Here is a 25,838-nt window from a genome sequence, read left to right on the forward strand (position 1 = left end):
TTTAAAAGTGTTATTTTTATAATTTTCCCTTTAGACCTTCCCCATCGTAATATTCCTAAAGTATGATCTCCCCATTAATTTTGGACCAAAATCCATTAAGTCCAAATTAATCCAAATCTATGACCCCATAAATTGGGCAATTACATTTTTAACCCTCTTTCTCTCTTTACCAAAAAAAAAAAAAAATCAACAGAGGAATACCACCTCCAGGAAGAGCGTCGTTCTGTGACTCATCGGCGTCGGATTCAAGCATCTAAATCCACGATCCAATCGTCCTCTCCACCGCTGTGAAGATCCCCCGACGCTCGAGAATTTTGAAAACCACCTTCATTACTCGCCGGAGACTTCCCTCTCGGCCACGCTGCATCGCCGGAGTTCAGACGACGCTGAGAGTTCCGGCAGAAGACCTCAACGCCGAGGCCAATGTCAATAAATCTTCAAAGGAATTTTCCAGAATTATTGAAGATTTATTGACATTAATGTCAATAAAAATGCATATTTATTGACATCAATGTCAATAAATCTTCAACGAAAACCCAGAAATTTTCAGAAACAGTTTCTTGATAAATATCTGGGTTTTCGTTGAAGATTTATTGACATTGATGTCAATAAATATGCATTTTTATTGACATTAATGTCAATAAATCTTCAACGAAAACCCATAAATTTTCAAAAACAGTTTCTTGATAAATATCTGGGTTTTCGTTGAAGATTTATTGACATTGATGTCAATAAATATGCATTTTTATTGACATTAATGTCAATAAATCTTCAATGATTCTGGAAAATTCCTTTGAAGATTTATTGAGATTGGCCTCGGCGTTGAGGTATTCCGCCGGAACTCTCAGCGTCGTCTGAACTCCGGCGATGCAGCGCGGTCGAGAGGGAAGTCTCCGGCGAGTAATGAAGGTGGTTTCAAAATTCTCTAGCGTCGGAGAATCTTCAGAGCGGCGGAGAGGACGATTGGGTCGTGGATTGAGATGCTTGGATCCGACACCGATGAGTCACTGAACGACGCTCTTCCTGGAGGTGGTATTCCTCTGTTGATTTGGGTTTTTTTTCGTTGATTTGGGTAAAGAGAGAAAAAAAGGGTTAAAAATGTAATTGTCCGATTTATGGGGTCATAGATTTGGATTAATTTGGACTTAATGGATTTTGGTCTAAAATTAATGGGGAGATCATACTTTAGGAATAATCCTAAACTCATTTATAATTAGGCCTGGCCCGTTATTATCTGGCCCATTAGCTTGATCCAGCACTTGTACGCGTTCCGATTTCGTCGAGGAAAAAAAAACTCATAGCAGGTCGAAAGTGTATACGTGGATTGGTTTTCTTGGAGGTTCAGGTTCAGTTAATCACTTTTTGCCTAATCACTAATTCCCCATATAAATAATCTGAATTCTCTTCTTCTTAGTCCGATTCTTTTCCTTTCCCTTTCATTTTCTTTACGCAAATATAAAATATAAAAGAAAAAGAAAAGATCTTGTCTTCTCTTCTGCAAGTTTTTAAAATCGCTCGTCTCCGATTGCGATTTTCTCTGTCGATAGTTATCAGGTAAAAAATCAAATCCTCTCTTCAACTCCGATCTTCTGATTAGCGTTTGCCGATTCCGATGCATGTCTTCTTATCGGAAGCTTTAAAGAAATATTTCCGGATTCAATTTTGTCGATCGATTCAGATTTCTTTGATGATAATTGTGTAATTACGAGGAAAGCTTGCGTCTTTAGGTTTCGAGTCTAGGGTTTAGCGAGAGGCAGATCTAAATTCTGCTTAATTTTGTTGTTGTTCGAATTTTCATTACTTTTTGTGCATTCGTGTTGTTCCGTGAACTCTCAGGAATTATGTCGTTTCACCGAGATTATCACACACAAGGTGGTACAGCCGAGTACTGGTCATCCGTAGCTAGAAACTGTTTGAATGGAAACACCAGGAATACAAGGAGCAGAAACAATGGCTATATGAAGAGCCATAACATGAATGGTTTCAACAATTTGAATGAAACTCAAGATTACTATGGAAGATTCAGAGATAATATGTGTAGCAACTACGAAAACAACAAGCAGCCTGAAAATGCACCGTCTTGGAAGAGAAGGAGGCTCTCGGATTCCACTTGGGGCGATACGGGGAGAGCCTATTTCCCGACATTCGCTCACGAGTTCGCCGCGGGCCCGCCGCCAGCAAGGCATGTCTCGGAGGCCTCGACTTCGAGCTCGTGTAAAAGGGACCGGTCGAAGTTGGAGGAGGACGAGCCTGTGTTTCTGTCGAGGGACGAGATCGAGAGGCACTCGCCGTCAAGGAAAGACGGGATCGACTCGCTCCGCGAAACCCATCTTCGATACACCTATTGCGCGTTCCTTCAAAGCCTAGGGTTGAGGCTTGAGTTGTGAGTACTAGTTTTTTTTTTTTTTTTTTTTTTTTTTTTTTTTTTGTGGTTTTCCTAATAGTTGGTTTGATTTGAAATTTCCCTAGCGACGGTGTAATTTAATGGTGTTTTTTTTTTCCTTCCCGTTTTGCAGGCCACAGACTACAATCGGCACAGCCATGGTTCTCTGCCATCGTTTTTTTGTTCGACGGTCACATGCTTGCCACGATAGATTTGTGAGTTCCCAGAGAAGAGTTTTAATAACAAAAACTAAAATAGATTTCAATTTTTTTACTAACCGATTCATTTGCTGTGCAGTTAATTGCCACGGCTGCTCTGTTTCTTTCTGCAAAGTCGGAGGAGACGCCGCGCCCTTTGAATAATGTGTTGAGGGCATCGAGCGAACTTTACCATAAGCAAGACATGAGTCTTTTATCTTATCTGCTCCCCGTTGTGAGTATCTAATAATATCGGAGTAACTTCGTTGTGCAAATTAATTCTACATGTTGATTAAACAAGGAATATTATAAGCTCTGTTTGTTACCTTTTTATTTATTTATTTGAATTAATATGATCGGTGTGTTAATTTGAAACGTTTTTTTTTAATGACAGGATTGGTTTGAGCAGTACCGGGAGCGGGTAATGGAGGCCGAGAATATGATACTGAGTACCTTAAACTTTGAACTGGATGTGCACCATCCATACGCTCCTCTTACGTCCACTCTTAACAAATTGGGGCTTTCGCAGTCTCTTTTGGTGAATCTGGCGCTGAACTTAGTCAGCGAAGGGTATGTTTAAACTTCAACTTTTTTTCTTTCGAATGCCTTGCTTGATTTGTGGTGATAAACTCAGTTCTTGTCTTACACCTTGAATGTGAACGTGGCTTGACTTGATTCAGCAGGTGTGTTCTATATGTGCTGTTAGTGGGTCTCTTGAATTGTGTTTCACTGTCACTTAAAAAAGATTTTAACTTGAGGATTAGGATTTTGACCTTTAGATGTCAAGATCCCATGAAAGTGCAGATTTCATGGGATGTGGACGTGGCGTTAGGAGAAAGTGCATCGATTCTGTGATCCCGTGGCTGATACTTTGTCCCTGCATAAATAAATTTTTATTCTTTTAGAAACTGCTGTGAAGTGATTTTGGGTTATTGATTCTTTTGGCATGCATATAATTTGCAGGATCTTCACAAGATTAGCGTGGTGCCATGTTTGATATTCTTACCTGGAGGATTGATATGCTGTTTCTTGGAAAGTCTTGCATTTTTCTGTTTAAATCTGACTAAAATTCCAGGAGTATTTGGGTAAATCAAAATTTAATAAAACCCTATCAAGTTCAGACTTGGGGTCTGGTGTTCCCATTTAGGTCGGGATTGTTTCCATGTTGGTGAGTGTGGAGAGCTATATCATTACCATAGATGGGATGGGACGGGACGGGATGGGATGGGATGGGTTTAGTTCCAAAGAGGCTGTAAGTATGAGATCTAGGATAACAGTCACTGACCCTTTTGGTGCCTGACTAGGTGGGAAAGTAACAGAGAACCATAAAAGACTGACAGAATGCTTTGGCCTTGGTATGAGATCTTGGTTATCTCCTAATGAGTATCGGCACATTACACATTGTGAATTTTACTTTCTGTTTGAAGGGGATAAAAATTATGTAAAGATTGAAGATAAGTAAAAGCAAAAAACAAAAAAGAAAGGAACAAAAAGCTATATATCCCTCTCTATATATATGTATGTATGTATATACAAATATATGTACTACTATTTTTTCAGATTAACTTTTAATTTTATTTTATAAAATACATTTGATTACTAGAGGCAATATGTTTTGCTGTCGAATCATATCTGTACTGGGTTTTCCCGTTAAACTATATGTACATATATATATAAATACTATATGTGTGTATATATATATATATTCTATCTATGTATATATATATATATAAATACTATATGTATATATATACTATATGTCTATATATATAGGTACTAAAAATTTGTGTCTAAAGAAATGTATGTGTGGGTGAGTAAACGTTACGAACTTTTTTTTAAAGACGGGCTATATTAAATTTCAATAAACTATTACACTATTATTGTACTTTTTTATTATTTAAATATCATTTTTACTTTGTAAGTTATTATTATATAGTGATATTCACAGTCACGATTATCTCTCAGTCACCTATAACTATTTGCTAGTTATATCAGCTATCATAATCATTATCATCGAGATAGTTATGAAAATTTCAATAAACTATTACGTTATTACAGTACTTTATATTTAAACTCCATTTTTTACAATATAGTAACATTCATGATAGCCGAAATTGATTAGTGCATAATTATAGGTGACAGTGATAATTATGTTATCTATGTCACATATAATTATGTACTAATCAATTTCGGCTATCAAATCAATGTCATCGCGGTAGTTCTGATTATGATGGTAGTTCACCGTGGCAAGAGTGAGTCTAATATATCATAGCAACAGTGTACTAGTATCATGATCATCACCATCAATCGTCATTTCATTCTTTTGTAGGAAACATCTATTTAGAAAGAAAAAAAAGAAAAGGAAAAAACAGAAGAAATAAAAGCATAGAATTTTATCAACATTATTGTCGGTCTCAGTAAGTTAACAACTAACAGATTTGTGAAGTGTCGAGGTTTTCACGGTCCTGCTTTTCTAAAAAAAAAAAATGAAGCAGACTGGGAGGGTTCAAATACATAATTCACACCATCATCTACATCCTCAGCAAAAGAAAGTCTATGCCCATTTTCTTTTGTAAGCCTGTTCTTTTCCATGCATTATTTAGAAGGCTATAACCAGTTGAGCCAAATAAGCCAGCCTTTTCAGTTACACATGGCATTAATGTTACAGAGCTTGATAGTCACATTTATAACTCTTTGGTCAAGTTAACTCTAATCTCTATTTAGGTAATAATATAGTACAGTATAACATACGCGAGGAACACAGAATCTTTGATTACTATGCTGTATATGATGCTTCTTTTTTCCTCTGGCTGTGAGAAGGCCATTGGTGGATTATTCTGAATTCAATTAGAGTAACTGAGCTTGGAAAGAGCTTGACAATTAGCTGTTGGAAAGAGCTTGAAAAATCTGATTGTCTTGCGTTGCATTTGAAGATAACAGATGTTTCTCTGAGAAAAAAAATTGCGGTTTCTTTCCTCACATATAAAATGTTATATATGGAGTAGATTGGCCTCGGGAGTGATGCTTTTCTATGTGGTTTACATAAGCATGTAGAGTTGTAGTTTTTGGTACTCATATCAGCATCCTCCAGAGATTCTTGGAAATTATTCTCTACCTGACTAGCTCCGTTTTTAGTTGGTAAGAAGTAAATGACTTGCTGTTCTTTTTTCTTCACTTGCTTTGCCTCTCTCTGTCTGCTTAGCTCCGGTAATTTTGTAGCCAAATATTTGATATGATGAACAAGACATTTCATGCCGTTACGATTGGTTTGGCTCGACAACTGTGTCTATATCTCCCGGACTTTCTGAGCAGAAACGATTTTCGTGCTCTATAAACCTCAAAGTGTATTCTTTTTCAGGCTTCGAAGCTCTCTTTGGCTTCAGTTCAAGCCACATCATATAGCCGCCGGAGCAGCTTTCCTTGCTGCTAAATTTTTACACATGGATCTTGGTCCACAGCAGAGTATCTGGCAAGAATTCCAAACCACTCCGGCTATTATGCAAGGTAATTTTGATTGCTTTTCTGTTTGGTTCTAGCTAAACAGTCAATTTATCAGTTATTTTCTGTTTGCTTTTCTGTTTGGATTTGCAAAATAGCCAAGATTACTAAAATCACCAAAATTTACAAAATGTGCAACTACCACCAGATGTCAATAAATTTTGACGTTGTCGAGATATTATTTGGACAGTAGTAAATTGCTTATATACATGGGTCAATATATGTATGGACGGCGTAAATATGTTTGGTATTGTTGATGCAGATGTGACCCAGCAACTGATGGAGCTCTTCTAGAAAGGACACAACCGAAACACAAATTATCCACCTTCATCTCATGCTGTTTTTTTTTTTTTAAATTTTTTTTTTTTTTTTTTTTTTTACTTCGAATCCCTTGGTAAAATGGTGAATCACATGAAGTGAATTACTCCGGGTTTCTTTTTTTTTTTCTTTTTTTTATTGGTCCTCGGGTCGTTTCTAGAGATCTTGTTAAGTGGCTTTAGATGGACCTACAGTACAGGTAGTAGCAATGTAAGTATGCTCTCATGATATGGTAAGTTAATAGAAAGACAACTTGGGTGAAGAAAAAAAAATTCTTTGACACATTCCTTTTGTGTTGTGAAATGGGATATCTGTATACAAGTATGACCCTTTATGCTTTTACCGGTCGTCGACGCATTTTTTGTGCTGCCGTGCTTTAAAGGTGTGTGCCTTAATGCGTTTTTAGAACGAAAATATGAAGTTATATATTGAGTGGCAAATATTTTTAGTTACTTGAACATTGTCGAGCATGTAGGCTATTTATTTAATTTTATTTTGTCATAGTGAGTGTTAGATTTTTCTGCCAGAAGAGTTCAACTACAGATTTTGCAAATATTATGATGGAAAAAATATAAAAAATTGTTCTCGTTTTCTATGTTCAATTTCTTAAGAGTATTAACATTTATGAACTCATCATAAGTTTTGTTGTTTCTCCATCTGAAGCTGTGCAAGCAATGTTTATTTAAAAATTAACAATGCTATATAGGAAGTATACAGTTTAATTTTACAAATTACAGGAGTCATAACATTTTTTAATTTAACATATATTTTTTTTATTAGCAAAATAGAGTAACCACGATCCTTGCCTGTAAAACAATCGTAAAGATCAAATGGTACAGTGTTGTGAGCTGGGATTTAGGCTTCAATGAGGTATGTGGAAACGACACGTGGTAGTCGGTTTTGGAAATTTATCGCGAAAATAGCTTGCGTGATCGTTTATACCCAAAATAGCTCGTATGTCCAGTAAGTGTCAATTTTAACCTAATTTTATCGATTTTATATATTTGTCATTGTTATTAGTTTTATTCTTATATATAATATTATAAATGTATAACAGTCTCATAACGGCCTGCTGATGTACATATAAAAATCGTAACGGTGTACCGTTGATGAACATATAAAAATGTGTATACACTTCAAATATGTGTATTGACGTTTGATTAAAGTATTATGATGTTTTATAAATGTAGAACGACTACTTAAGTGTATACTGATTGTCTCTATACGTACTGAAAGCTATATATTGAAATTACATTAGTGACTTTTTAAAAGGGAAATTACCTCAACTACCACTATCTCATAAGTTTTTTCCAATTTTCTACCAAAAGCTTAATTTGGCCAAAAATACTAGTAACCCACTTGTATAAATAAAATTTTACCTTCAATATGATGTCAACAATTGACATCTATTGTTGACATATGTGAGTTTTGGGCGCTATGTTTGTTGACATAGATGTCAACAATCGACATCTATTGTTGACATCTATGTCTACAATTGACATCAATTGTTGAGGGTAAAATTGTATTTGTACAAGTGACTTAGTAGTATTTTTGGCAAAATTAAGTTTTTGGTGAGAAATTGAAAAAAAAAACTTATCAAATGGTGGTAGTTGAGACGATTTCTCTTTTTAAAATTGTATACTAAAAAGTGTATATATTGAAAGCTGTATATTGAAGGTATCGTCGTAAATATTTGAAAAACAACATTTTATATGTTTTTTAATCACCGTTATTTTGAAAATGAAGTCTACAAAAAACATTAGTCCTGTAATTCTTTCATGAGGTTTAATGAACTCATAATGTAATTTGTTTGATATAGACATCTTTGTGCATTGCTGATTAAATAACAAATAAAGTAATTGCTAATTTTATAGTAAAAACATATAAAAAGGAGACTGGATACGGTTTCTTGATTGGAGATACATGGTTCCATGGATCACATATAGTAATAGGCACGAAGCCACATAGTGCTCAAGGGGGTTATAACCCCCCTTCAAAAAAAAAATTGCACTTTTTCATAATTTTTTTTTTAAATTTACCCTAAATATTTACAAATTTACCCACTCAACTTTTTTTTTTTTTTTTTTTTTTTTTTTTATTAGCCTCCCCTAACTTGAATTCCTGGTTTCGTCCCTGTATAGTGATATTTATTTTTCTCTAAGTATGCGTTTATGATTTATTAGTCTTAAGTCCTAAAACAAATCATAATGGATGAAGAGTCAAATATAGACTTACATGATTTATCTTATGAGTTTGTTTGAAATACTCATCCACAATCTGCTAATCGAAAATAAAATTGCGAGTACCCCCTAGATATCTTTAATGAAGATATTGAATAAGACCACCGACTTTTCAAGACTCAAAGTGGAAACTATGATTAAAGACGTAAATTGTTTTAATGGTTATAAATGATGGATTGTTGGCTTGAAAGTTGATAAAAATGACTTGGTCCGTTATCAGTTCTCACATATATTGAGTTCATGAACAAGATTGTTGAAAATGCAATGTATATTATATCATATTTTGTTCTTTGATAGTGTGAACCTGTGAATAAACAAACTGGGTTTGGTATTCAATGAATTTCCTTGATTAGGGAAATATGACATGTTAGCTACATCTAATTGAGATTGTTTTTCTTATTAATTGTGTTACGTCGAATAGAGATTTTTTTGGTATCTATTATTTAGTAGAGTCAATTAATATCAAGGATAGATGATTGGAAATTGTTTCTGAATTATTTTTAGTCTAATATCATACTAAAGCTTTATTTTTATGAGTCTAATGAAGTCTATACACTAAGCCAACGAATATAAATTATTGAATTTGCTAAATTCGAATCAAGTACAAACAATAACTAATTTTTCCCCAATTTTTAAACTACTTTTGTACCAAACCTTGTTCCAAGACCAAATTGAGCTCGGGCTATTTGTTCATTATGAATGAAAACTATCAAGGCCCAATGATTGTCATAGTTACAAGAATAATGCCAATATTAATTTTGAATTAACTAATGTAATTGTTTATTAATTTAGAACTGATTAGAAAATTAATGATGTGTCAAGCTTGTGATTGAATAAAACCACTAACAAGGATTAATAATTGGCCGAGTAGATAAGGTGGCATTGTTGATTTTCGGCCATAAGCTTATTGATTAACACATGTCATTTCTTTGACTAGTTAAAGGTTAATTATAAGTATCAATATCGTGACAAATTGTGATTTGTCCATCCATTAATTACCACAAGGATAAAGGATGGCCAAAAACACACAAGGAATCAAGAAAAATTGACCACACGTGTTAAGTCGTTGAGCCATCCTATTCTTTAGGATCAAGTGACACATACGGCTTATTTGAATTTTGTATTCGGCCTATATAGTATATATATAAGAATTTAAATAGCAGATCATAAATGTTGCTTCGACCATATTACTCTCCTTGTCTCTCCCTAATTCTCACTTTGATCGATCCAATCAATACAAAGTCGTTAAAAAAATCAATATCGAGTCTCTAAATTTACCAGAGCCCTTTTTCAAATCTCATATACGTCTTTTGATTTTTTTATTTATTTATGTGGAACCATAATAATATCGCTCCTAGACTTCTCCAACAAATCAGGATTGCACTATTGACGACTATTCATAGTATAGTGGGGTTGAAAGACGAGAGTGCCCACCTTTTCTTTCAAGTAGGCCACTATTTCTAGAACGCAGTCTGGGATAACCGTGACCATATATATATATATATATATATATATATATATATATAAATATATCTTCAATGCTGTCATTTTGAAATGTCCACTTCAACCGCTGTTTCACTTCCTCAAAAGCAAGGTTGGCTTGACGAGCGCTTGAGGAAGCAATAAAACCATCCAGTGACTCCCTTTACCGGGTTTGGTGTTTCATGACAAAAAAAAAAAGATATCTCTAATCATTCCAATGTTAGGTATCACTTCTCATTGAACCATGAAGTTCTTGTGAATACCATTTATGGTTTGTTTCAAGATAATGCCCCACATAAACTGTATACTTGAGATTGTCCCTTGGCCCGTAGGTCCTGCCACAATGTTAGAATTCCCAAAGTGGTATCTCACTGATGGCTCCGTCACCATAATATATCGTAATCTTTGTAAAGCCAGAATCTGGGAATTACAACAATAGAAACCCCGATAAACTGCTAGTTAAGACCCAATGTGAGATACAAAAAGTTCAACCACTTCTTAATATTAGATCATTGACCCATATCATTGGATGACTTGGGTGTTTCCGGACTCAGGCATGCTACATGGCTGTCGTCAACTCATGTCGTGAGATGTTTGGTCAAGTCCTATAATAAATCAAGAAGGTGGAAAGACCTTTTTGCAAAGTTGTCCAAACATCACATACCAACAGATGTGGCCACCATCACATATACTCAAGATATTGTGTCTGGAGAGGTAGATAGATAGGACTATAGACCCGGCCTATGTTTTAGTTAGAAGCTCTTCAATTTATAGTCAAACCTATAAAGAAAGATGAAATAATAAAACACAAGACCTTAAAAGTAAGAAAGATTGACCATGATACAATAAGATAAAGTCTGATCTAACAACAAGACCATTATGATACAATAATACGAGACATCTTAACAAGGCGACATTATTAGTAAACTAATTTACTCGATATATATTAATGAGTGTCCATTGATATAATCATTACGTGGTATCGACCCTCCATGTTCCTCTAGTGATAAGAATGATGTACTTTCGTTTTAACCTTCAAGCCACATACAGGTCAAGTACCATTGATTCTCCAACCAAAGATTCATGTGCTAATCTTAATTACGAAAAGTACGCATAATCTATCGATTCTAGAATCAATTGTTAGGTGAAATCTCATTGAATCTCTTTCACGACAGCTAGTTTTTGTATTTTTAAATCATATTAAGTAGTTATAATATGTCAAACTCGCAACAAAATTAAAACCCTGATTAGTTGACCCTGATTAGTAGTGAACGAATGAATCAAAGAGCTCGAGATCCTAAAAGTCCAGGACTACCTCATGGTTTAAATCAATTTACCATATGATATCGTTGTGAGCTCGATACGTGTGTTGTTGCGGTTCTTTAAAATTTACATCTCAACTGAGATTTGTCCTATAGATTATATGTAAGAAATGTTTTCAATAAGTGAATCTACACTTTATGTTCCAGATATGTGAGTTTAAATCTAACTTGGCAATGTTTTAGTGTTTTATATCTATGCTTAGATGTTTCATACTCATATATAAAAATCTGAACTTGTTTTTGCAAAAGACAATGGATTTGATGATCGTTTATAAATCATACATAAAAGGAAAATAACAAAAAGGATAAATTACAAGAATACCCCCTGAACTCAAGGGTCGGTAACGAACTGCCCCCTAAACTCGAAAAAATCACAAAAAATCATCTAAACTCTCGTTCTGTTAAAGTATTGCCCCTTCTGTCAAAAATATTCCGTTAAAATGAGCACATGACTCTCACGTGATTATTATTTGAAGAGAAAATTAATAATATTGCTTAAATAATTAGAGGATAAATTTCACTTTTGCCCCCTGAACTTGTTGACGAACCACAAACCTTAACCTAACTTACATTTTGTTACAACCGGTCACCATATAATTTTGAAACCCTTTCACGTCATGTCCTTCTGTCAAGTTGTGGTTGATTCTGTTACCATTTAGACCACGTGTGTCGCACGTGTGCCCATTTCAGAGCAAAATTATTGAATTGCCCTTTGATATCGTCAATTGTTATACCATTCAAAAACCCAAAACCCAAAATTGGGATTTAGGGTTCGATTCATCCCCAAATCAGTTTGGGCTCGTCAGTTTCACCAAACAAATCGCGAATCCAGTTCACCAAAACGTCATGGAAACTTACAGCTCGAGTAGTTCTTGGAATCGTCGAGTTTCAGGCGGAAACGACGAAGCCCATACCAAGAATCGTGGAACACCGAGATGCAGTTGTGGCTTGGTTTGCTCTAAGAAGACATCGTGGACATCGTTAAATCCGGGTAAAAGGTTTTTTGGTTGTCCCCAATATAAGGTACGTATCAATTTCCTTTGATTTTCTATTTAACTGAGAATGTGTTGGGTTTTTGGTAGAAGGTTTTTAAATATTCCCGAAGGTTAGATTTTAAGGTTTTTTTATAGTAATTTATAAGTAGGATATCCCTATAAGTAATGCAGTGAATGACATCAGGCTGAATGACAGTGGATCCATTTGGTTTATGTGAATGTATTTTGCAGTCATGTAATTAAATTCTGTTGTAATGAAATGTATTTTGCAGTCATGTAATTAAATTTTGTTGTAATGAAATGTATTTTGCAGTGTACCAAAATGTATTTAAATTATGTTGTCAATCAATTTCTGTTATTGACCTTCAAAATACCACTGTTTGGTCACATAATAAACAATATAAACAGATTCCAAAATGTGGGCAACATGCTTCAATTCTGTTGTTAAACCAAAAGATGCAAATACACGCGTAGAAAATGACCTAGGAAATAATGTTTGGTCACATAATAAATAACATAAACATATTCAAAAAGCCCTGGCAACATGCTTTAATTCTTTCTGAATAATTTTCTTGGCCGAAGAGTCTGTAGCCATGGCAACATGTTGTTTGTATGTCCCCTCTAGGTAATCTTGGGCATACTTCCTGGCACGATAGGCTTTCATCTTTGAGCAATTCAGGATGAAGTCTTGCTGCACCTTGTTCATGAAGCTCCCACACGACCAATTCTCATTATCTTGGAACTGATTCCTATTATGCTTTGACAACCACCTTGAAGTTGCAAACCTTCATAATACATATATAAACACATAAATAAAAGCATAAATAAACACATAAATAAAAGCATAAATCATCCTCTCTAACCCCTGGTTCACTCCCTTTTTCAGTTTGAGCAAAACAAAGGTCTTCATGGTCTCCATGTTCTATACCAGCCTCAGCAACACAAGGCTCACTAACATAACCAGTCTCAGCAACACGAGGCTCACTAACATAACCAGTCTAAGCAACTATAGGCTCACTAGTTGGACCACTCTCAGCCACTAAAGGCTCACTAGTTGGACCACTCTCAGCAAAACAAGGCTCACTAGTCTGACCAGTCTGTAAAAAAACAAGATCCAGGGGCTGTAAAACATGAAACACAAAAAACTCATTCAGTATTGAAACAAATAGAATATAGAGAAAAAAGGACGATGTTGGGCCATATGTTCCCTACGCTTAGACAAAAACTGTGATATCAAGACAATAAAAATACTTAACAATGCACCATTAAATATGTATCACCAACCAACAAACAGAAAATTCAACGATGTGGTCCCTACCCATGTGATTCGAGCAAGAAATCAAAATAAAAGATAGACGTGCAATGTGGTCCCGAGAATAAAGAGACAAGCTTTAACACTTTTCTATATATACTCTTACTCACCATAGTTTGGAGTTGTTCTTCTTATTCCGTCTCCAACATTCTGTTCAGGTTCCGTCGACGGACATTTCTTCTTCGTTGAAGTTTTTTTCCCACGTCTCTTCGCAGGGGTTTTCTTCTGAGGTGTTTTATTCTTCGGAGATGTTTTCTTCTTAGGTGGCGTTGGCGTTTTCGGTGTTCTCTTTACCGGAGGTGTTTTCTTCTTCGTCATCGCTCAGTTTGAATGAGTATTAGAATTTCAATTTAGGGTTTTCGTTTCTCTGACCCATTTTTACAGGATTTCAATTCTCTGAAGCATTTACGATAATGGCCTCTGAAATGGGCACACGTGCGACACACGTGGTCTAAATGGTAACAGAATCGACCACAACTTGACGGAATGACATGACGTGAAAGGGTTTCAAAATTATATGGTGACCGGTTGTAACAAAATGTAAGTTGGGATAAGGTTTGTGGTTCGTCAACAAGTTTAGGGGGCAAAAGTGAAATTTATCCATAATTAAATAAACCATTTATTTATAAAAATCACAACCCTTTTTTTTATCCATTCTTCTTCTTCCTTCGATTTCTTCTTCTCTCTTTCTCCTTCTTGCGCGCGCCTTTAGCTTCACCGGTTTCAAGCCTCTTCGACAGCAAGTTTATTATGATTTCATCCGAAACCAACTTGCCCTGGTTTACGATCTCCGAAAGCTAGCAGATAAACAAAATTAGCAACAAAATTAGAACACACACGTATTGGATATGTGAGAGCTAATCAGAAACCAAAACAAAACCGCCTTTGTTGATTTCCAACCTCAAAAATTGATATGTTTTATTCATCAAAATCAATACTGTTCATATACAACAATCCTATCCAAAAGAACTCTAAAAAAATCAAACTTTTCTTATCTAAACGTCACAATCACAGCCAATCCAAACTAAGCTCGAAAATCGAGCTTAAAACGAGAGCTCAATTTACCCTAACTTTCTTATCTACGCAAATTCTGTCTGTAAATTTCACAATTGATAAGCATTTATCATTAATCGGAAATAAAATTACATAATTCACGACTCCAATTGATCACGGATTAAGACGAAATAGAGAGCTTCGGACCGAATCGAACCTGGCGGGAGAGAGGACCAGTGGAAGCGAGCTCGTGGCGGACGAGATCGCCGGTGTCGATGTGAGGGATTCCGAGAAGATTGCAGATCCGACTTGCGTAGGTTCCTTTTCCGACACCGGGAACGCCGAGGAAAACCCACTGGGCGTTCCTCTCCGACGGATCTCGGCGCGCGAGGCTGCTATTAGGGTTCAGAGCCGCCGAGGAAGAAGAGAACGAGTGAAGCGCCGATGAAAAACCCACTGGACGTTCCTCTCCGACGGATCTCGGCGCGCGAGGCTGCTATTAGGGTCCAGAGCCGCCGAGGAAGAAGAGAACGAGCGAAGCGCCGATGAATTTAGGTTTTGCTTCGATAGGCGGGTAAGAGCCGCCATTGGAGTTGAATTGAAAGAAGCAAAGCATCCAATTTAATCACGTGAGAGTCATGTGCTCATTTTAACGGAATATTTTTGACAGAAGGGGCAATACTTTAACAGAACAAGAGTTCAGGTGATTTTTTGTGACTTTTTCGAGTTTAGGGGGCAGTTCGTTACCGACCCTTGAGTTCAGGGGGCATGAGTGTAATTTATCCTAACAAAAATGTCTACTTCTTTGATTAATTCACTAAAAGTGAAAGGAATTACAGTAGTCTTCTTGCATATAATATCCTAAGCCATTGAGGCAAAGGAAGATAAGAGTAAAGTTGAAGAAGATGAATTGTTTTTTTATACCATGTGATTGTAACTGATTCCAATCTATAAGTAATAGCTTACATAATACATTAGTACATTGAGATCGAATTATTGTATCATATGTCAATCATTGTGGTAACCGTACTCTAACGGTCTAACCCCAATTATATTACAATGACTAAAGTTTTTATCACTTTTCTCAATCTTATTTTACAATGAAATTTGTGGTTTATCTAGTAAGTGCTCATTTAGCTATCTATAATATTTCAATAAAAATTGGAGTATATATGTAGTTTATTTGATTTTGATTAGTTTTCAGCATATTAACGTAGTATGTAGTTTATTTATAAAATTGGAGTTGTATTGTGACAATGGCAATGGTAAGTGGTAGCTCAATCCAATGTATGTTTATAATTTGAGACGATTAACCATCATCAAAGGTTGGCTTTGGGAAGAAAGTAATAAATAGAAAAGTCCTTGATTTGCTTTATATAAACCAAATTATATGGCGGATTACAAAATGTAAGTCGATTATGATATTTATTTGGCTATTCTTCGAAAATTCAAAAGCGTATGAGGAACAACGACATTTAGATTCTTAGAATTTTTTTAAAAAAATTGTACGAAATTGAACTGGTACAATTTGAGAAATACTCGTGTTGTGGTAGTGGATCATTCGGCACTAAAGTACGAGATTTAGTGCTTACCTTAAAATCCTAAAGGAAAGGAAAAGAAGAAAAAAAAAAAGATCACGTACAAAAAAAGGCAATTTATTATAGTGCGATTTGATACGAGAAAACAAATATATGGAAACAAAATTTCACTCTAATATAAACAATCGAATTATATCTACTAGAAAAAATCCATACTATAATTAGTATTGAGCAATTGTATCCGCTGAATTATAACCAATTTTTATCTAATCAATGTCGATATTAAACAAAAAAATCACGGGGGAACGAAAAAAATTCAAGATAATATTGCGAAAACAGAATAAATTAAACTTTTTAGACCGATTAAATATAGAAAGAATTACAGTAACACAGTTGCAAAATGCTCAAGAGAAACGAATGGTCACATGTCCATTATCCAAATCACACCAAACTTATAAATTTAAAAGTCAAGATGATTAAGACATCTCTATATTATATGTTTTCTTAAATATTAAATTGGTCGATTTTTGGATGTGGTCCACTTACTTACTAAACGTCGTGGCATAAGCGGTACATCAGTGTTTTTATTTTTTATTTTTGCTTTCCAGTAACAATTATACGATGTAATATAAGTATAGATAAACATCTAAATTTTTTGCAGATAATTATTATCCTCAGAACAAAAAAAAGAGCAATGAATATCCACAGAATTTCAATAAAATGTCACCATTCTCTCATTAAAATTCAATAATGACAATAAAAGTAACTTTTTAACAAACTATGAATTAAAAAAAAAAAACAATATGAATGTCTCTCTCTTCTACTCTATGTTTCCGAAAAAAATTAAAATACAATTTTATATTATTTTCGGATTATTATAAGATATTTATTATTTTATTTTTATTACACAAGCTTATACATTGGATTGCGTGCCATTCTGATCTCTTTTTACTCTTCTTCTCGATAATCTGTGTTTCGTTTTTTTCCCGGGAAACAAAAAGAAATCTGAGTTCGTTTTTCCTCTGGATTAACAGAGAAATCGTTTAACTTTGAACCGTGCTTTCATGGATTCCTCGGCGGCTCAGCGTCGGATCAAAGCCATCAACGGCCATTTAGTTTCTTCAGGAGACTCTGACTCTCTTCTCGGGATTAACGTCACCGCCGGCGAGTTTGTTTCCGGTACGGACGTTCTCAGAATCGTTGAATCTGAATATATGTCTGTGGATTTCTCATTAACGATCAAAGTCTCTCTAACAATCTTTTGAAGCTTCGATTGAGGTGTGACTTAATAGCCAATTGTTTTGATTTGTAAACCATAAACCAAAAGCTTTGTCTTTTTGAATTGGTTGGTTTTCATTTTCTTTTGAATTGTTTATGTGACGTCGTAAAATTATTGAGATTACGAATACCTTTCTGATTTGGGATCGTATTTCACCCTGTTGACTATAGATGTAAAAAGCCTAGTATTATTTTATTTTTGTTTCTAAATCTAGACCCTATTTTTCTTTCAATCACAACTATCTTATGCGAGCATTTTTTTATTTATTATTATTTCCTTTGTTTCAGTTAAGAATATGATGAATCCAATTATTTCATCAAGAATATGTTTTAGCCTTTAGAAATGACTGAGGATTCTTTGGAAAAAAGAAATATTCCTGAAATTAGAACTCGTATTTTGATATGCGAAATCTCTGTTAAGATTTTATTTTTCGTCGTTCACTTGAAAAAAAAGCTCGACCCTCCCAAGGTATGACATTGACTTTACAGTTATAAATAAACTTGTATCGTAAAAAGGATATATTTCTGGTACTTGTGTGTCTTGGGTTCGAGAGAGTAATGAAGCTGTAATTTTTATTTATTTTTGCTTGTTATATCTAATGAAGCTAAGAATGGTAATTTGTAATTTCGTATGTGTGTGTAAATATTCCCACAGATCAAGGCTACAGTGTTGTTCTTCCGGAGAAGTTGGACACCGGAAAATGGAACGTGTACAGGTTCGCAGATTTCATTGTTTCTTGTTCTCTACTTTGAACCTTTAAATGATATCGAGCGAGTTGAAACGTTTCTTTAATTCGTTCACGCAGATCTGCACATTCGCCTTTGAAGCTTGTTAGTAGATTCATCGATCACCCTGAAATCGGCACTCTTCATGACAATTTTGTGTGAGCATTTATTTGTTCGCTGTTTCTTTTGCTGGGTGACTTTGGGGTTTGACAATGCTGACTGTATCTTAATGTCTCTCTCTTTCCTTTTTCTTTTGAATTTTAGGCGATCAGTTGAGACTTTCCAAGATTACAAGTATCTCGGAACACGTATTCGGGTCGATGGAACAGTTGGAGAGTAAGATTTATTTATTTATTTATTTTTTCTTTTTTTTTTCAGCTGGGACTTGCGATATTGAATGTTGTCTCATTTATTTCTGCTCCCTTTTTGTCAAGGTACAAATGGATGACTTACGGAGAAGCGGGAACGGCTCGTTCGGCTATCGGTTCTGGCCTTGTAAATCATGGGATATCAAAGGTAACTTTTAGAAGTGTTTTTTTAGTTGTGTTTGTCATATTACGACTTTTGTCTGTAGTTTGATAAAAATGATACTAACTTGGATTCCATTATCAGTACTGAAGTATTGACGTTTCTTAAATAAAAAAACAGGGTGCTTCAGTTGGGCTATACTTCATCAACAGACCCGAGTGGCTCATTGTTGACCACGCCTGCTCTGCATATTCTTATGTATCAGTACCTTTATATGATACTCTTGGTTAGTCAGTTCTTCGATATGGCTCGTGCCTCTGGCTTGGTCTACCCCCGCGGATTTTTATAATTGAATAGTTATATATATGCAGGTCCTGATGCTGTCAAATACATTGTAAATCACGCTGTTGTCCAAGCTATATTCTGTGTGCCTGAGACATTGAATTCAGTGAGTTCATAATACTATCTTTTATGATCTTGCCAATAAACGTCTGGTTACTTCAGTTGAATACATCGTAATTTGTTTCTATTTCTAGATTAACTGTAGCTGTATCAGTTGGGATAAGTTCACGAGAACTGTCAAATTTATTAGAATAAGAATGGAGAGAACCAAAAAAAAAAAAAAAGTTATACCTGTTTCATATGTATCTGATGTGATAATAATGGTTCTGAAATTCAAGTCTGTTATATATAATATTTCTTGATATTTGCAGATATTAAGCTTCTTGTCTGATATTCCATCCGTGCGCCTGATTGTGGTACGACACTTGTCCTCTGTTCTTATTGCAATTGCTGAATAAGTATGAGAGAAATGATTGTTGAATGTGAAAGATTGGATCGCTGATAATTTACTGCTTTGTGTCTTGATGTATAGGTTGTTGGAGGGATGGATGATCAGATCCCATCGCTCCCAGCATCAACAGGGGTTCAGGTTGTATCGTACTCAAAGCTGCTTAGCCAGGTAGTAAATTCTCTCTGACTTGAAAAACAAGTTATATAACTCCTTTCCCGGTTAACTCAATGATTTAAAATATGGTTTTCTTCTTCTCTTAGGGTCGGAGTAACCTACAACCTTTTTGTCCTCCAAAACCTGAAGATGTTGCAACCATTTGTTACACAAGTGGCACAACTGGGACGCCTAAGGTTTACGCTCAGATTCAATTTTTTGTTTTTGTTTTCACTTTTAAGTCTTGACCTGGAAATATGTTATATCTAAATTTTCTTCGTAAACTTTGATCAGGGAGCTGTGTTGACTCATGGAAATTTAATTGCAAATGTTGCCGGGGCAAGCATTTCCGTCAAGTTTTTCCCATCCGATGTGTTAGTATTAGTTATTTCCTCGTATCATTAGACGGGCACAAGTTATTTGAATGTTTTAGATTCTATTTTTCTCTTTTATTGCTGAAATTAGCTTTTTTTAACAGTTACATATCATATCTCCCTTTGGCACATATCTATGAGCGGGTTAACCAAGTGTTGACGGCATACTTTGGAGTTGCTGTTGGATTCTATCAAGGGGTATATATATCTTCCGTTTCATTTTTTTTATTGCCGCTCTTCACTTTTAAAAACCATGATTTGCTAAACACTCGTTGTTTAATTATCTTTGTCAACAGTTAGTTTATCTGTTGCTAGGCAGTGATTGAGCTTTTCCTCAACCTTTGCTTCAAATGCAGGATAATATGAAACTAATGGATGATATGGCGGCTCTGAGACCTACTATTTTTTGCAGTGTTCCGAGATTGTACAACAGAATTTACGCTGGGTAAAAAGATTTTCTATCATAATAATTTTATTTTTTAAGATATTTTCCATTGCAAGTGCAAATGAACATCCGGCAGAAGTTCACGTGGCTGTGAACTCATTAGAATTGAGTTTCTGGCTGCAGAATAACAAATGCTGTGAAGTCATCTGGAGCACTTAAGCAAAGGATGTTCGATGCTGCCTATAATGCTAAGAAGCAAGCAATATTAAAAGGTACTCGGTCACATAATATATGTATATATTAAAAGGTGCCGTAGCTGCTTAGCCAATTTCCAACTTGATTTTAAGGAACTAGCAATCGTTTCGTTTATTTTGATAAATTAGCCATTTACTGAATTAACGTATATTTACCAAAATTAACATATGAAAATGATAAGGACAATCATGATTAATGAGGCCACGTCATTCATGTGGCTAGATTTTAAATATGCTTAAAACGTTGGCTAGATTGCAAATCTAACGTTTCAGATGGCCGAGTCCGTGGGATTATTCTATATCAAAAGCGCCCATCGTTTTCTTGATTGTTCAGATGCCAGGCTTATTCAAATGCTTATATAACTTGGTCTTCTGAATATGATGAGTGTATTTCAGGCAAAAACCCATCTCCTTTGTGGGACAAATTGGTTTTTAACAAGATAAAAGAAAAGCTCGGAGGGCGTGTTCGTTTCATGGTATCCGGTGCTTCGCCCTTGTCGCCTGATGTCATGGATTTTTTGAAGATGTATGTTCTCAATCTTTTCCGCTCCCTTTATGCCCATAGTATAAACATTTACCCAACTGTTGGATTTAATATCCAACCTCAAATATTCTCCTGGAACTTCTTGTATTTCATGCTTCCATGCATTTACAGCTGCTTTGGCGGTCGAATAGCCGAAGGATATGGAATGACCGAGACGTCTTGCGTTATAAGCTCTATGGATGAGAGTGACAATTTATCCGGCCATGTCGGTTCTCCCAATCCAGCTTGTGGTGAGTCACGTCGGAAATCAAGCATATAGAAGTAATAGTAGTACTAATTTTCTCACATGTTTCGCCTATTTGATTTTTTGGTTCCATTTTAACTCCATGGCCCCATTGTATTCTCGGGTTGTTTTAGCGACGAATTAAATATATATATAAAAAAAAACTTTCTTCGTCTATGCTGTTTCAGAAATAAAGCTAGTGGACGTTCTTGAGATGAACTATTCGACGGACGATCAACCCTATCCACGTGGTGAAATCTGTGTCAGGGGTCCGATTGTATTTCAGGGTTATCACAAGGACGAAGTTCAGACGTAATGACACCCTTTTTTTCCCTCTTTTTTTTAGTGTACAAAATTGATTCCTCAATATCATGTTCTATACATTCTGAAGAAGCTAAAATGATCATTACGCACTGTACAGGAGAGAAGTTATCGATGAAGATGGGTGGCTTCACACAGGGGATATTGGGCTTTGGTTACCAGGTGGTCGTTTGAGAATTATCGACAGGTGAGAGATCGAACAGTCCTCTTTCTGAGTCCCAACGATTTGCTTCTTCGTTACCCAAGACTACAAAATACAGGAATAATTTACAAAATTTATGTTCTCTATTGTGTTTAGGAGAAAATAAAAATTGCATCTTTATATACTCCTATTTTTTGTGTAGGAAGAAGAACATTTTTAAGCTGGCTCAAGGAGAGTACATAGCTCCCGAGAAAATCGAGAATGTCTACGCAAAGTGCAAATTTGTTGCCCAATGCTTTGTGTATGGTAAGATACAGAATGGTTGTCATATTATAAATAAACATAGTTTTTTTTTTTTTTTTTTTTTTTAAATGTTTTTTTTCCTCTGCTCTTGTACAGGTGACAGCTTAAACTCATCTCTGGTAGCCATCGTTTCGGTCGATCCGGATGTATTGAAAGCATGGGCTGCTTCAGCTGGCATAAAGGTATATACTTCTCATAATCAAAGAACAATTTTTGTTGATTGTACTTAATGTTGCCATTTTTATTACGTATATTATCAATCAATGCAGTTTCGAGATCTGAACCAACTGTGCAACGATCCTAAAGCTCGAGCCGCGGTTTTGGCTGACATGGATGCTATTGGTAAAGAAGCCCAGGTGCGTTTTTCAAGCGAAACTCAGATCTCAGCTATAGGTTTTTTTACTCACTTTTTATATTAATTCGATTTATAATCTGGCTATACAGTTGAGGGGCTTCGAATTCGCAAAATCCGTGGCACTTACACTAGAACCGTTCACGATGGAGAATGGGCTTCTCACTCCCACGTTCAAGGCAAGCGATTCACTTTGGATGATATAGCGCCCCAAACCTGATCAGATATAGATATTGACTGGATTATTATGTTTTTGTGTACAGATCAAGAGGCCTCAAGCAAAGGAGTACTTTGCGAAAGTGATATCCAACATGTACGCCGAGCTCGCCACTTCCGATCCCTCGCCCCAGAAATTGTTGTGACGTGTGATTGAAGTTAACTATTGAGGAAAGGCGAAATCTGTGCTGAGTTAATAATTTCATGATTTCTCTGTAGATTAGGCATAATAATGAAGGAAGTTGCCAAAATATATCCACTTGTAATAATGAATGTTAATTGTTACTTTTCTTTTTTCTTTTTTCTATTTTCTTTTCATACACAATATAAATATTTTATTTACTCACCTCAATGTCCCTACAATAAGTGGAATTTATTTTTCCTCCCCTGAGAAAAGGGTATTCTTTCTTTTAGGCTGTGAGCTAACTTTTTCCATTTTTACTTTGTTTGAAAAAATAACACTTTCCCGACACCAGACCACAAGAGCAAATAGATAATACTAAAGAATTTTAAAAGAACCAATAATTAAAGAAAAAACGCAAGAACTTCATTCTCTCTAGCCGGAAAAACAATGTATGAATTTCTCTAGAGGTAGTACAAAAATCTTTTAGCGTCTCTCTAGAGGCGTACATACACCTATTATAACGTTTTAAGCTCATCGTCATTTGTTTCCTTACTAGCGTGAGACTTTCCACTTTGACTAGTCCAATTTTTTATTTTTTTTGGGCAACAAGAACAAGAAATCAGTGGAAAAATCCATATGGAATATAGGTGGTTGGTGTTTTACAATGCATTTATGTGATTCACTACTTGTGGGTTCCGAGGAAATGAATGTCATTCATTGTCCTTTTCTAAATCTACATTAGTCAAATTAATTTGCATATTTTGATTAGTCTTCAAAGCACAATTAGACAAACACTTGGAAGCATTGGGCGGAGTATGAACACCCTCGACATAACCCTTTGGAGAAATTGTGGTTGTGCCAAATATCTACCGCTTGCCGTGTCATAGTGGGCGTCATAGATAACAAATCAATGATGAAGATTGACCAAAAAACTTCAACCACAATATAGTAATTGAATCAAGGATAATCCAAATATCTCGAGGCTCTTGCCTCGATAACTCGACAAAGATCTTATGTGGGTCAATGTTTTCTTTGTCTGAGTATACCAAGACCAAGACATCATTGGAAATTCATATGAGCTTGTTTAGTACGGTGAAATGATTGTAGAGTGGATGAAAAGTATGATGAGTTGTATAATTTTTGTGTTGCTAAAATGGATGGAAAATGAAATGAGATCAGTTGGAGTAATTAAAATTCACGGGAATCGCAAATTTTCGATCCATCCAAATTTGGGCGGATGATGGAGAAGAAAGTAAATGGCTTAACAGTTATAAAATTTCAAATTCTTTATATCATTTTGAACAAAAAAGTTAATAAAATAATTTAAAAAATCCATGTATACACATTTCTTTCCTTCATACTAATCACAACAATACAAATATAAAACTATTTTCTTTCTTTCTATTCTCTTGTAATTAATCTATACACTTATATGTGATTTCATCCTATTCATCGGTGCCTTAGGAGGTTGATAGTTTTATTTGGCATTTATGTGATTGGCTGCTTGTGGGATTGGAAAAAAAAAATGAATGGCTCAACTTGTTTTTCTAAACCTACACCTGTCAAATTCTTGTGCACTCACTAACTTTGCTAATACTATCTTGTCAAGTCTTAATGTACAATTAAACACCTAATAATACTCATTAAATACCCATTGATCTTTATCTATATATAAAAAAAATACACCTTGATTTTTGGCATTATGATGAAGTCCAAATTATTTATAACGTTTCCTAAATTTTTTCTTCAATATTTGTGCTAGCCCCAATCCTCAGTCACTTCCTTAGGACACTTATAACAAGACAAACACCGAGATAGAGCTTATGATAGATCCTTTTTGGCATAGTTTTAGCTTTGACAAAACAAATCATAACTGTTGTTCAAGTCAAAGTTTCAAGAAGTTGTTCAATCAAGTTCAAAATCCGGGGTACTTAGTCTTTTTCCTCCCCCATGAAAATAAACTAAATATTCTATTTAGTTTCGATTTTCATGAACAAATAAGATCAGATTTCTTGGTGAATCCAACTTACTAGATTTCGCGAGAGATTAAGAATTGCATCGCCTGAAATTCCACCACTTATTTATTATTGACTTTCGTTAAGTACACTATATATGAAGAGTTATGATGGTGATAAGGCGACCCCAATATTAACATTAGTTCAAAAGTTAAGTATTTTAAGGACACAATAACAAAAAACTATATATCAATTTAAATAATAATTAAAGTTGGCCACATGAGATGAGATGTGGTTACACGTCATTGTTCATATATAATCACCTTAAGGATGAAGAATAACTATATTTTGAGAAACAGTTTCGAGACTTTGTCTCGGTATTATATGAAAATAATATGTAATTGATATCCATATTTAATACTATTTTTTAAGTTGTTTTTTATTTTAAATAGAATTTTTTAGTTGTTATGTAAGTTATTTCACAATTAAAATAACATTATATAAGAATTATTATTTTTAAATGAAAAAATAAACTTCGTATAAGGAGATGAACGAATAAATAAGGAGAAACTTTATAAACAAAAAGAAAATAAGGAAATAATGTAATTTTTATATTAAATTTAGAAATTTCTAACTAATTAAGCTTGATTAAACTTGAGGATTTCAATATGGCCTATGTTTCTTTTTTTCTTGTTGGTATTTAGTCGTTATGCTGACATGGCATTGGTTAAGGTTGGTTGAAATTTCTATTTCATTATTGTTCAATATTACGGTTTAAATGCAAGAGTACGTTTTCAATATTTTTTATTTCTAGAAGTACACATGTAAGTTTACTTTAAATTAATTAATAGATATTTATTGAGTTTGTTTCTTTTTTTATAGGAAACAATTACAATTTAGATTCCCACGTTTCATTGAGCGATTTTTTTTTATTTACGTATGAGCGTTT

The 25,838-nt window shown here is 34.8% G+C and overlaps 2 protein-coding genes across 3 annotated transcripts; both read left to right on the plus strand.

Moving 5' to 3' along the window:
- The first annotated feature begins 1,383 nt into the window (after nt 1-1,383).
- LOC149393029 (cyclin-T1-5-like) lies at nt 1,384-6,736 on the plus strand. Of its 2 annotated transcripts, XM_089617127.1 has the most exons (7): nt 1,386-1,554; nt 1,837-2,383; nt 2,517-2,598; nt 2,681-2,815; nt 2,975-3,150; nt 5,939-6,084; nt 6,341-6,736. In XM_089617127.1, exons 2-7 carry the CDS (start codon nt 1,842-1,844, stop codon nt 6,370-6,372), a joined length of 1,113 nt encoding a protein of 370 aa, XP_089473253.1. In that variant the 5' UTR covers nt 1,386-1,554; nt 1,837-1,841; the 3' UTR covers nt 6,373-6,736. The 2 variants fall into 2 exon arrangements, with proteins under 2 accessions (XP_089473254.1, XP_089473253.1); XM_089617128.1 differs by lacking the exons at nt 5,939-6,084; nt 6,341-6,736 and adding an exon at nt 3,544-4,283 and having other exon boundaries at nt 1,384-1,554.
- A 10,461-nt stretch (nt 6,737-17,197) lies between these two features.
- Nucleotides 17,198-23,218, plus strand: LOC149393030 (long chain acyl-CoA synthetase 6, peroxisomal-like). Its single transcript, XM_089617090.1, has 23 exons — nt 17,198-17,457; nt 18,212-18,272; nt 18,363-18,440; nt 18,547-18,618; nt 18,717-18,798; nt 18,931-19,036; nt 19,122-19,198; nt 19,464-19,508; nt 19,625-19,711; nt 19,804-19,893; nt 19,991-20,070; nt 20,175-20,268; nt 20,427-20,515; nt 20,639-20,727; nt 21,106-21,235; nt 21,365-21,483; nt 21,665-21,788; nt 21,898-21,984; nt 22,142-22,245; nt 22,339-22,424; nt 22,512-22,598; nt 22,687-22,773; nt 22,858-23,218. The coding sequence occupies exons 1-23, from the start codon at nt 17,343-17,345 to the stop codon at nt 22,954-22,956; spliced, it is 2,088 nt and encodes a 695-aa protein (XP_089473216.1). The 5' UTR covers nt 17,198-17,342; the 3' UTR covers nt 22,957-23,218.
- Nucleotides 23,219-25,838: the final 2,620 nt, after the last annotated feature.

Source organism: Urtica dioica, chromosome 6, assembly GCF_054948205.1.
Source record: "Urtica dioica subsp. dioica isolate 48M chromosome 6, U.dioica_male_clone48M_v1_H2, whole genome shotgun sequence".
In the NCBI taxonomy this organism is placed as follows: Eukaryota; Viridiplantae; Streptophyta; class Magnoliopsida; order Rosales; family Urticaceae; genus Urtica; species Urtica dioica.